This window comes from Herpailurus yagouaroundi, unplaced genomic scaffold (genome assembly GCF_014898765.1).
Source record: "Herpailurus yagouaroundi ecotype Mexico unplaced genomic scaffold, PumYag 255, whole genome shotgun sequence".
Classification (NCBI taxonomy): domain Eukaryota; kingdom Metazoa; phylum Chordata; class Mammalia; order Carnivora; family Felidae; genus Herpailurus; species Herpailurus yagouaroundi.
In genome coordinates this window covers 65,847-79,496 of record NW_024412472.1, presented here as the reverse complement: position 1 = coordinate 79,496, position 13,650 = coordinate 65,847, and the positions used below count along the sequence as shown (strand labels likewise).

At 40.0% G+C, this 13,650-nt stretch overlaps 2 protein-coding genes across 2 annotated transcripts in view; one reads left to right on the top strand and one right to left on the bottom strand.

The window, feature by feature from the left end:
- Nucleotides 1-1,509, top strand: part of DNHD1 (dynein heavy chain domain 1) — a 79,135-nt gene extending 77,626 nt beyond the window's left edge. Inside the window, exons 41-42 of the mRNA XM_040461331.1 lie at nt 143-942; nt 1,121-1,509. Of these exons, the coding sequence (XP_040317265.1) occupies nt 143-942; nt 1,121-1,471 (1,151 nt within the window). The 3' untranslated portion in view covers nt 1,472-1,509. The remainder of the gene's footprint in view (nt 1-142; nt 943-1,120) is intronic.
- The window catches only part of RRP8 (ribosomal RNA processing 8), a 59,432-nt gene that overhangs the window by 29,981 nt on the left and 15,801 nt on the right, over nt 1-13,650 (bottom strand). The window lies entirely within an intron of this gene.

Below are 13,650 nucleotides of genomic sequence, written 5' to 3'. Positions count from 1 at the left end.
CATCCTACAAAGGTGTAGGAGGGGGCAATATTCACACAGTTATGGGATGGTGGCTTAAATGTCAGAGGAAGGCCTACTCCCTTGAGTCTGGGTGGGGCAGAGTCCATCTTATCTATCTCTCTTCCCTCTCTCCACCTCCAAGAGCTAGGGGAACTGGATGCTTTGGCAGAGTGCAAGGCCCAGATGCACCTACTGCCCACACCTCCTGAACCCCAGAGCTGCGGACTGAGTGCCGGCCCCCGGGCCTGGCTGTTGCACCGCAAGAGTCGCGCTCTCTTGAGCGCGCTACAGCGGAGTCTACCCGCTTGGGTTCCTGCGGCTCGAGGAGGTTCCAGGCGCACGGAAAGGCGGCTGCGGCAGCGCCTAGTGCAGGCCAAGAGGAGGCTGGAGTCACTGCAGGCTCTGCTCATGGACACCGCCCGCCCGGAAGAGTCTGGCGCCGGGTGGGTGGTGCCGCGGCAGCGGCCTCTGCAGGCCTTCCTCCAGACCGAGGTGCTGGAACTGAGCCAGCTGGCGCGCACGGTGCTATGCGACCTTGATTGCCTGTTGCAGCAGCTGAAAGGCGCGCCCCCGTGCGCCTCCCGGCGCTGTGCCGCGGTGGCCCACGCTCTCTGGACTGGCCGCCTACCCCCGCCTTGGCGTCCTTATGCGCTTCCCGGCCCGCAGCCGCCCTGGCATTGGCTGCGACAGCTGTCCCGCCGTGGGCAGCTGTTGGTTCGCTACCTGGGGGTGGACGCCCAAGTACCAGGGCGCATCTTTCACCTATCAGCCTTTTGCCACCCGCGCCGCCTGCTGCTGTCACTGCGCTCGGAGGCTACCTTTGCTACGGGCGCCCTGCACCAGCGTGTGCCCAGCTCGAATCTCCCTGAATGCCAAGGCCCTGGCTTCAGTGGGCTCCCATACAAACGTCAGGAGCTGAACAGCAACCCTTTGCACCTCCAGGTATATTCATGCCATCCCTCCGTTTACACTTCCGCCCCCTCAAATCCTTGATGACATCGTGCAATGACCCCATCTTGCCTCTTTGTGATCTTTCCCCTTCAGTAGGCCCATCTGCTCGGATACCCCGCATCCCCAGGACCCCTCCTAGCCTTGCCTGATAAGCTTCTTGCGCCCCCAGGTGGTGAACAGCCCAAATCCTACAGTTCCAGAGATGGGGCTGCTGCTGATTGGGCTACAGCTCCGGAACGCTGAGTGGGACCCGTTAGCAGGGGCCCTGCAGGACAGCACCTCCAGCCAGCCCTGCCCTCTGCCTCCTGTCAGCGTCTGCGTCCAGGCTCGGGGCGCCAATGACCTGACACCCCCAGCCGGTCTGGCTGTGTATTCCTGCCCTGTGTACATGGAAGGCCCCCTAGGCATTGTTAGGCTGCACAGCAGGAACATCCTGATGTACCTGCCCCTGCCCACGAAGCTCAGCCCCACCACCTGTGACCAACTGAGAGTCCATGTGTGCAGCCCACCCTTGCCATGAGCCCTCAACCAAAATAAAGTTGGGGTGATTCGATTAAAGGTTTCTGAGATTTAGTAGTGCAAGGTGGTGTGCACATGGAAAATTGACACGCTAAGGGGAAACCCCAGTGTGCACAACTGAGAGGGGGATGTGGGTATTCCGTGGGAAGATGGGCCTAGTGTTGGTCACGTATCCAAGGCTCTAGGCAGATGGGGGTGGCTAATACACAGGATCCTGAATCCTTGCCCAGCTTTGTACTGTGGTCTCAGTACTTGTGCTAAATCCACAAGGGGTGGAGATAGATAGATAGATAGATAGATAGATAGATAGATAGATATATGTATCTCCACATATACATACATACATACACACATTTTTTTTCACAAGGGATATTTTTATAGAGAACATTAGAACTGAAAAATTATTTTTTAGAGCCTTGGTTGTATTACTGAGAATGCCTCAGTCTGGCCCTACCAGTCATCCCCTCCCCTGGGACGGATTCTCCCAGTGAGTCATACACATAAAAAACAAAAGCCAAATTAAGATACAAGGTTTTATGTGCATTCAACAATTACTTATTGAGCACTCCTCTGGATCACGTGCTCTTCCTGGCACTTATGAGGTTGTTCCAAAGCAGGAAGACAGAGAAGGAAAAGGTCAACATATGGATAAGTTAAATTTGATGATTTCTATGCGTTATAAAGACAATAAAGGAGGCTGACGTGTTAGAGCACGACTAGAGGGAAGCAGTTAGTATAACTTGGGTGGTCAGGGGATGCTTCCTAAACATTAGAAAGGGAGCTACTTGAAGATCTAGGAGGAGAGTTTCTGGATAGAGCCCTCAGTAGGTGCAAAGGTCTTGAGGCAGGACAGACCATGTAGCTGGAGTGTGGTGAATGAGGGGCAGGGTGATACAAAATGATGGAAAAGTATAGAAAGGGGTAGGCCACATACAGCCTTTTTGTGATAATGATCTTGTATTTTATTTTAAAAAGCATGAGGAATCTAGTAGAGAGTATTAGGTATGAGAGGACATGATCTAATTTGGATTTTGAAAAGATAACTCTGGCTATTCTGTGGTGGATGGATAGAAGAAATTCCAGAGTAACAAGGAGGAATATTTATTTGGAGGCTTGAAGTAATTCTAGTGGAAGATGATGGAGTTTGGATTAGAGTCCCAACAGCGGAGATGGAGAATTGATAGATTTAGGTAATATTCAGGAGGCAAAGCCATTGGATTTGCTGATGGGCTGGATGTGAAGAGTGAAGGAAGAGGACAAGTTTAGGATGACTCTGAGATTTAGGTTTGAACAACTGAGTGGATCATGGTGTCATTAATTGAGATGGGAAATTAGCTGGGGGGTAGGGAATCAAGAGTTCTGCTTTGATATGCTCAAACTTTGATATGCTTATTAACTGATTGCATGCTATCCCAGGACAAACTTCTCTGATAAAAGCTAGGTTAGTTGTACAGCTGAGCTAAAGACCTACATGGGCTCCTCTCCTTGCCCCTGAGCACCAAAACTCAGTAGATGCAACCTACTTCCCTCTCTGTATGGCTAGGTATGAGCTATGTGGTGGGAAGTAATGCAAATGGCAGTGTCTACTGAGCATTGGTACACAACCTCTTCCAGTCACACCTTCACCATCAGGATGCAACTGATGTCCTTTAACAAAAGGCTGAGCAGAGGAGCAAAAATTCCACTTTCCTCAGAAACCCCTTCCTTTTCTTTTCCACAGTCAACCAGACGCATGGGTATTCCTTTGGGAGAGGAGATTGGCAGAGTGTTAAAGAGGTCCTTTTGGATAAATGAACCCTGTGCTCTATCCATATATACCATCGCTACTATCTATTCTCCAGTGGGAGCAGGGAGCAACGATCTAAAATTGGTTAGCACAGAACGTTTCCTACAAAACCATGCCATTCTCTAGACTGAAATTCAATCTTTTTCTCTTTTATGTAGGATTTTCTCCTTTTTTTTTATTTTTGCAATTTCAGCTTTACTGAGGTATAATCAACAGAAATTTATTCCTGAATTATGTCCAGCCAAGTTATTAAACTTAGTCAATTAGAGATTATAAAATAAGTACCATATTACTGCATTGCTCAAATACAATGACTGCTATGTAAAAATGTTCCAGATTTAACAATTCCACTATTGAAATTGTCGACCAGATAAATTAAAACCCCACTAGGAAATCAAAAGTCCCAAACAATGAAAGGAAGGAAGACAGATGACAGAAGGGAGAAACAGGTCCCATCCTGTCCTGACAGATGGGGGTAGATAAAGTAGAGACAAAATCAACCTCATCTGGGACTTTGGGATGAAGGAGTAAACTGAGGTACTGAGGGAAAGGAAGCATTTGCCCTTTTTTCTACTGAGACTTTAGAAGGAAACTACTCTGCATTATGGACCTACCATGGCCCCAAGAGCATGAAGAGGGCAGAATGGCATGGCCAGGAATAAGTGTCCTTTGACCCCTCTATGGTATGGATACTGAACAGAGACCGTTTTGGCTGGATGGAATAGGAGGCAGAGAATCACTGGGGTCTGCAGCACTAAAGAGGAGGCCAAAGTGGCAGGGAGGGGCACAAGGCCCTGAGAGCAGAGACCACCAATTCATCAGCTTTAGAAGGAGATGTTGGCAGAATGCCTATGTGTGGGGCAGGGCAAGCCATACCCAGAAGATTCCAGCTTGAGCACATCCAAGAACCATTATTAAGCCAGGGGACTCCTTCCTTCTAATACCAAAATGCCACATAAGCCCTCCCTTCTATACCCAGATGCCACTTTGGAGAGGAGCAAAGGTAGAAAAAAAAAATGAAACCTGAAGAGACTGAATTTATTTCTAGACTCTACTACTATCCAGTGGAGTGGAGGAGGGAGTGAGGCTTGTGGGGAAAACCAGACCAGTAACTAAGAAAGGAGCTAAATTTTATTTACATATCCCAATTTGTAAGGAAATTTGTGATTCTGTTCTGTATTCACTGTATACACTAATAATCCGAAGACCAATACTTTCATGGACTACTGCTCTGTAACTCACCTGAAACTCACTTATTTTTGTAGCTTTTCAGTCTAATTTGAAATCCTTATTCAGAAATAGGATAGAGGGAAATGTCTGAAATGGGGGGAAAAAAGTACCAGTTTTACCCACTAATGTCTAAGAAGCTCTGGTATCTATAAGATAGGTACTATTCCATGTTACAGACGAGAAAACAGACACAGATTCAGTAAATTATCCAAGGTCACAAAGTCAGAAAATGGTAGAGCCAGTTTATGAATCTAGACATTTGTCCTCAGAATTCATTCTCCTTACAGCTTTCCATTGCCTCTACCATACCAAATGTCGGGGGGGGGGGGGGGTAGTGGAAAATAAGCATTCTCATGCACTGTTGGTAGATGGTTATCCTGGTGTAATTATTCTGGGGAGCAATCTAGCAGCACTTGGTGAAATTAAATATACTATATGCTAAGGGAAACAAAAGCAAAAATAAACTATTGGGACTACATCAAAATAAAAAACTTCGGGGTGCCTGGGTGGCTCAGTCAGTTGGGCGTCCAACTTCAGCTCAGGTCATGATCTCATGGTCCGTGAGCTCGAGCCCCGCATCGGGCTCCGTGCTGTCAGTTTGGAGCCTGGAGCCTGCTTTGGATTCTGTGTCTCCCTCTCTCTCTGCCCCTCCCCCAGTCACGCTCTGTCTCTATCAAAAAATGAATAAACGTTAAAAAAATATTTAAAATAAAAAACTTCTGCACAGCGAAGTAAACAATCAACAAAACTAAAAGGCAGCCTACAGAATGGGAGAAGATATTTGCAAATGATATATCTGATAAAGAGTTAGTATTCAAAATATATAAAGACCTTATAGCATTCAACACGCCCCCACCAAATAGTCTAATTTCTCCAAAGAAGACATTTCTCCAAAAAAGACAGTCAGATGGCTAACACACATACATGAAAAGATGGTCATCATCACTTATCAGGGAAATGCAAATCAAAATTACACTGAGATATCCCTCACACCAATCAGAATGGCTAAAATCAATAACACAAGAAAAAAGTCTTGGTGAGGATATGGAGAAAAAAGGAATCCTATTGTACTGTTGGTGGGAATGCAAACTGGTCTAGCCACTATGGAAACACAGTATGGAGATTTCGCAGAAAGTTAAAAATACAACTATCCTACCATCCAGCAACTGCACTATTAGGTATTCACTCAAAGAATACAAAAACACTAATTCAATGGGATATATGCACCCTGATGTTTACAGCAACATTATCTACAATAGCCAAATTATGGAAGCAGCCCAAGTGCTTATTGATTAATGAATGGATAAAAAAGAGGTGGTACATATATACAATGGAATATTACTCAGTCATAAAAAGAATGAAATCTTGTCATTTGTAACAACATGGATGGATCCAGAGGGTATAATGCTAAGCAAAATAAGAGAAAGACAAATACCATATGATTTCACTCATATGTGAAATTAAAAAAAAAAAAAAAAAACAAGCAAAGGGAAAAAAAAAGAGACAAACCAAGAAACAGATTCTTAACTAAGAGAACTTTTTATATAGGTAACTCTGATAGAGGGGAAGTGGGTAGAGGTAAGGGTTAAATAGGTGATAAGGATAAAGGAGTGCACTTGTGACGAACAATGGGTAATTAAAATAAAAACTTAAAATATATATTTACTATCTTCTAGCAATTCTGCTCCCAGGTTTATGTCTTAGTGGGTTACACACAAAGTGAGTGAGGACGTGTTCTCTCCTACTCTACTTTTTAAAAGAATTTGTGTTGGATTGACATTTCTTCCTTCCTTAAATGGTTGATAGAATTTGCCAGTAAAGCCATCTAGGCCTGGAGTTTTTAGTTTTGTTTTTGTGGGGGGGAAGTCTTAAATTTTAAATTCAACTTTAGTAGATTTAAGGCTATCAGGTTTTTTATTACTGGATTTTGAGAGTTCTTTATATATTCTAGATACTAATCCTTTGTCAGATACATAGTTTGCAAATATTTTCTCCCAGTCTGTAGCATTCTCTTAACAGGATCTTTCACAGAGCAAAGATATTTACCTTTGATGAAGTCCAATCTATCAATTTTCTTTTATGGATCATACTTTTGATGTCAAGTTTAAAACTCTTTGCCTCACCATAGATAGCAAAGATTTTCTCCTGTGTTTCTTTTCTAAAGTTCTTTTACTGTTTTATACTTTACATTTAAGTCCATGATCTATTTTGAGTTAATTTCTGTATAAGGTGTGAGACTAGATCAAGGTTCATTTTTTTGCCTATGGATGTCCAAGTTCTCCACCTCCATCTGTTGAAAAGGCTTTCTCCCACTTAATTGCTTTTGCATCTTTGTCAAAAATCAGTTGGGCATAGTTGTGTGGGTCTATTTCTGGCTTTTCTATTCCATTCTACTGATTTATGTGTTTATCCCTCCCTCCACCAATACCACAATCTTGATTATTGTAGCTATATAGTAAGTCTTAAAATTGGGTAGACTGATTCCTTCTACTTTATTATTCTCTTTTCAAAACTGTCTACTTATTCTAGTTCCCTTGTCTTTCCATAAAAATTTTAGAATAATCTTGTCTGTGACTACATAAAATCACACTGGGATTTTGATAGGAATTGTGCTCCACCCTCTGTGGTTTGCGTATGTACACAAATGATATCTTTACCATGTTATGTTTTGCAATCTGTGAACATGGTCGGTCTCTACATTCACTTAGATTTTGTACTTCTTTCATCAGCATTGTATAGTTTTTAGCATAAAAGTCCTATAAATGTATTTTAGGTTTACAACTAAATATTCAATTTCTCTGTGAGCAAGTGTAAATGGTACTTTCAATTTCAGTGTCTACATATTCACTTTTAGTGTACAAAACCATGGGTTTTTGGGTTTTTTTATATGTTTATCCTATATCTTGTAACCTTGTTGAACTCATTTATTCTAGGAATCTTTTTGTAGATCCTTTAGAATTTTCTATATAGACAAACATGTCAACTGTAAAGAGGAACAGTTTGAGTCTTCTGTATGCGTTTTATTTCCTTTTCTGTATCGCACTAGCTAGAACTTCTAGCACTAATTTGAGTAAGTGGTGAATCCTTGCATTCCAGGTAAGTATTCCATTTTTCACCATTAAGTGTAATGTTAATACAGATTTTTAAAAAGGAGATATCCCTGGGGTGCCTTGGTGGCTCAGTCAGTTAAGCGTCCGACTCTTGATTTGGGCTCAGGTCATGATCTCACAGCTTGTAAGATTAAGCCCCACATCAGGCTCTGTGCTGATGGCATGGAGCCTGCTTGGGCCTTTTCTTTCTCCATCTCTCTCTGCTCCTTCCCTATTCGTGTTCTCTCTTTCTTTCTCTCTCTCAAAATAAATAAACATTAAAAAAGAGAGAGAGATTTTCTGAAGTTGAGGAAATTCCCCTTTATTCCTAATTTTCTTAGTTTTTAACCTGAATGGGTGTTGAATTTTGTCAAATGCCTTTTCTGTATCAACTGATGTAGTCCCGTGTTTTGTTTTTCTCTTTAGCCTTTAAATATGGTGAATTACATTGATTTTCTACTATTGAACTAGCCTTTGTATTACTGGAATAAACTCCATTTGGCCATGGCATCTAATTCTTTTTTATATATTGCTGTATTCTATTTGCTATTATTTTGCTAAAGATTTTTGTGATTATATTCATCAGGGATATTGGTCTGTAGTTTTCTTTGTTTATACAATCTCTTCCTGGTTTTAATATCAGAGTAATACTAGCTTCATAAACTGAATTGGGAAGTGTTCCTTTCAATTTTCTGAAAAAGATTGTGTAGAATTAGTGTTATTTCTTCTTTAAACACTTGATAGAATTCCCCAGTGAGACAATCTTGCCCTAAAATCCTTTTTCTTGGGAGTTTTAAAATAGTAAGTTTAATTTCCTTAACAGTTCATAGGGTTAAATTAGTTCATATTGCATGAGTTGTAATACTTTTTTTCGAGGAATTGTCCCATTTTAACTACACTGCCAAATGTATGTCTATACAGTTGTTTACAGTATTACTCTATCTTTATATAGTTATGTCTGCAAGGTCTATAGTAATATTTGTTGTTTCACTCCTGATATTGGTAATTTGTGTTTCTCTTTGTTAGTCTTTTTAAAGGTTTGTAATTTTACTGATCTTTTCAAAGAAACAGGCCTTTGTTTCATTGGTTTGTTCCACTATTGTTTTTTTTTTTTATTTTTTAATGTTTTTCTTTATTTTTGAGAGAGAGAGAGACAGAGCATGAGCAGGGGAGGGTTAGACAGAGAGGGAGACACAGAATCTGAAGCAGGCTCCAGGCTCCAAGCTGTAAGTGCAGAGCCCAATGCGGGGCTCAAACTCACAGACTGCAAGATCATGACCTGAGCTGAAGTTGGATGCTCAACTTACTGAGCCACTCAGGTGCCCCAGTTCCACTGTTCTTCTATTTTCAATTTCGTGGATTTCTGCTCCTACCTATATTATTTCTTCTGTTTGCTTTGGGCTCATTTTACTCTTTTCCACCCCTGGATTATCAAGGTGGGAACCTTGATTATCTTTCTAATAATGTATGCTTTTAGTGCTAAAAATTTCCCTGTCAGCATTGCTTTAGCTATGTCCCACAAATTTGGATATATTTATTGTATTTCAATTTTCATTACATTCAATGTAATTTTTTATTTCCCTTGTGACTTCTCTTTGACCAATGGATTATTTGTAGGTACACTGTTTAGTTTCTGAATATTTGGAGATTTTCCTGTTACTGATTTCTAGTTTGATTTTGTTGTGGCCAGAGAACACTCATATATTATTTCAATTCTTCTTCTTTTTTTTAATTTTTAAAAATGTTTTTATTTATTGGGGGGGGGGGCAGAGGCAGAGAGAGAGGGAGACACAAAATTCAAAGCAGGCTCCAGGCTCTGTGCTGTCAACACAGAGCTGGAAGCGGGGCTCAAATCCACAAACTGTGAGATCATGACATGAGCCCAAATCCGAGGTTTAACCGACTGGGCCACCCAGGCACTCTGATTTCAATTCTTCTAAATTTGTCAAAATTTACTTTATGGCCCAAGATAGAGCCTATGTATGTTCCATGAACACTTGAAAATGTGTATTTTCTTGGGTGGAATATTCTATAAATGTCAGTTAGATCCTATTGGTTCACAGTGTTAAGTCCTTCTGTATACTTGTAAGATTTTCTGTCTTGTTTTACCAGTTGTTGAAAGGGGTGTTGAAGTCTCCAACTGCATTGTGGTTTGGCCTAATTTCTTTTTTCTGCTATATCAGTTTTATGTCACATATTTTGTACAATGTTGTTTGGTATATACACATTTACGATTGTTATGTCTTCTTGCTGCAGAGTCATTTATCATTACATAATGTCCTTCCCTGTCTTTGCCAAATTTTCCTCTTAGGTCTACTCTATCTGATATTAACATAGCCACTCCTGGTTTAATTAATTTTTGCATGATAAATCATTTTCACCCTCTTACTTTCAATTTGCCTATACTGCAACATTAAAAAAAATTTTTTTAATATTCATTTACTATTGAGAGGCAGAGAGAGACAGAGTGTGAGTGGGGGAGGGGCAGGGAGAGAGGGAGACACAGAATCGGAAGCAGGCTCCAGGCTCTGAGCTGTCAGCACAGAGCCTGACACGGGGCTCGAACCCACAAACTGCAAGATCATGACCTGAGCCGAAGTAGGACACTTAACAGACTGACCCACCCAGGCGCCCCCCCATACTGTAACCTTTAAATTGAGTTTCTCATAGACAAAGTAGTCATCTGCTCATCTCTGTTAATTGGTATGTTCAGTTCATTAACATAAAATGTAATTATTGCTATGTTAGGAAGTCAAGTTGCCATTTTTTTTTTCTTTTCTGATCGCTTCCCCCGATTTTTGCCTGTTTTCTTTTTTGTCCCTTCTACAGGTTAGAATTCTATTTTATCTATAGTGATTTTGAGTTTATATATTTGTATAGCTTCTCAGTTGTTGCTATATGTATTGCATTATAAACGCATTACTCAACATGGTCTACTGGTGTCATTTTACCAGTTCAAGAGAAGTATAGAAACCTCACCTCTCTTTATCCTTCCCCATTTATAATTATCTTAAATATTTCCCCTACATATATTTAGAACATCAGACAGCATTATAACTTTTGCTTCAACCATTAAACACAATTCAGAGAACTGAATTGTGAAAGCTAGTTCAATTTGCACATATTTTGTTCACATGCTCTTTCATCTTTCTTTATGTTCCAAGATTTATCATTTCCTTTCCACCTGAATAACTCCTTTTAACCATTATTTGAGGGTAGGCTGCTGGTGACAAATTCTCTTAGTTTTCCTTCATCTGAGAATGTCCAAATTTCCCCTTTATTCCTGAAGAATATTTTCACTGGGTATACTATTCAGAGTTAACAGTTCTTTTCTTTCAAACCCTAAAAAATACTGTACCACTCCCTATGGCTTCCATGGTTGACAAGAAATCTATTGTCAATCAAATTGTTTTTCCCCCCTTGGGTAAGCTATCATTTTTCTTTTGCCACTTTCAATATTTTTATTATTATTTTTTTTTAGTTTTCAGAAGTTTTTTTTTTCACATTTATCCTGTTCAAGGTTCACTCTATTTCTTATCTCTGACCAAAGTTTGGGAAGTTTTCAGCTGTTTTTCATTAAGTGCTTTCTCGGCTCCTTCTGGGATTTTGATGACACAATATTAGACCTTTTGTTACAGTCCCACAGGTTCCTGAGGGCCTGTCCATTTCTCTCAGTCTATTTTCCCGGTTACTCAAATTGAGTAATTTGTATTGTCCTTTTCTTTCCGCTTTTAGTTATTTATACTTTTCAATTCTAGAACTTCCATTTGATTTCTGTCTCTGGGAAGGTTCCTTATCTGTATATTCATTGAGGCCATACTTTAGTTTCTAATACATATTTTCCTTTCATTGCTTGAATGCACTAATAACAGCTACTCTGAAGTATTTGACAGCTAAATCCAATATCTGTGTCCCGTGGAGTTAATTTCTATTGAGTGTCTTTTACCCTGAGTATAAATTACTGTTTATAATTTCATGTTTTTATAACAGGGTTATAATTTTCTGTTTATTTGTATGTCTGGTAATTTTGGTTAGAAGCTGGTTATTGTGGATAATATGCTGTAGTAAGTTTTCATTCTGTTATATTCTAAAAATTTGTTATTGGTATTGTTATAGCAGGCATTCTGGGGTGGGAGCAGGCCTAAATTGCAAATTTTTTATTTCCTGTGTTGTGTAACAGTAGATGTCTCTGCTTATTTTTTAGCTTATAGCAGCAGCATGCTTTTTTTTTTTTTTTTTTTTTTTGTAAGCCTGGTCTAGAACATCTCACCTGCACATTTACAGTTTAGTCACTGGCCAAGGATCTAGGCAGAATTTGGCTCAGATTTTGGGGCTCACCTCCTCTACAGTCCTTTTGCTTCTGGGGTTTCCCTTTTAAATTTCCAGCCGCTCTCCACTACCGAACCCTGTCCTCTGACACTTCAGTTGCCATCCAAGCTGGACATAAATTGAGGAATGCACTCAGTCAAAAAGCAAATTTGCACATCTCACACAGTGCACTTCTGTCATTCAGGGGTAGACTCTTCTCTGGACTCTGCCAGTTTTATGTGTTAGGTCCCCCCCCTAAGTCTCCTCTATATGCATGTGTATTTTACCAGTCATGCAAAGGTTTGGGCAGAGTTTATGTTCATATTTTGGTTTCACCCCTCATGGCACTCTCTCACTTCCAGGATTTCTGCTCTTAAATTTCCAGCTGCTTTACCAGCCCTGAACTCTGTCCTCTGTCTATTTTGAGCCAGTATGGCTGTGGTTTTTTGCCTTTGGAACTGGTGGATGCTGTGGGGCTGGGAAAGACTTTCAGGCAAAGACCACAAAATCATAATTTTTGTCCATTGCAGTTGAAGTATTTTAAGGGTAAATTCTCCTCTAGTTTTTGCCTGCTTTTCTTCACTTTTCAGTGTCTTCAAATAGTTGTTCTTTGGTTTATATTTTGTTCAGATTTTATAGTTGTTAATTTTGTTATATTTTATAGTGGAATAACCAGCCTGAAAAATTAAGTTGAACTCTGGAAGCAGGACTCACACATATATATTTAAGAGAACACTTATAAGAAAATTCTTTACTCATTTTTTTTTGTGGTCACAAGGATTTGCATAATCTAAATGTCCTTAACTAGGGAAATGGATATGTTAAATGTTCTAAACAGACACTCTGGAACACTAAACAGACATCAGAGGCAAATAAGCCTAGATCCTAGGGGTGCAGTACTGAATAAAACAGATCGAGTCCTTGCTGTCTTGGAACTTACATTCTAGTATGAAGAAATACGCACTAATCATATAAACAAATAAATATACAATTTAAAAGGTGATAAGTTCCTTGAAGAAAAACTAAGTGTGGTATGGCAGTAGAGAGGGGGACTATAAAAACTGACTTTTCAACAGAGATTTGAATGAAGTGCCTAAGTGAGCCAGGTAGATATCATGGAAATAACATTCCACATAGATGCACAATGACCCGGAGGCAGGGAGGCATGCTGAGAATATTCAAGAAATAGCAAGATAGACAGTATTTCTGAAAAGGCATGAGTAAAGGGAGTGAATGTTAGATAACTGGAATCCAGAAAATACAGGGCCTCTTAGGAAACAGTAAGAATTCTGGACTATGTTATGAGTGAGATGGGAAGCCATTAGAGCATTTGAAGAGGAGGAAGAGTGAGCCAAAGGTACATATAGCAACATGCACAGCACTTAAAAGCATTGTGGTGAGAAAAGATTTATAGGAAAATATCATTTATGTTCACTCATGAGCATAGCTGCAAAAGTCCTAGACAAAATATTACCAAAATGATTTTAGCAATGTATAAAGAGAATAATAATCAACTAAGGTGATTTTATTCTAAAAATTCAAGGTTGATTTCACACATGAAAATGAATCTATTACTTGCTACACTGAACAAAATTAAATATATATATATATATATGATCATCTCAATTCAGCAGTATTTGACAAAATTTGAAGTCCAATTCATGATAAAAATAATAGCAAACAGAAAAGCACATCATTAATCTGATAACCACTAATCAGAACCTCAATGCAAATATCATACCCAATGATGAAATACTGAAAGCTTTT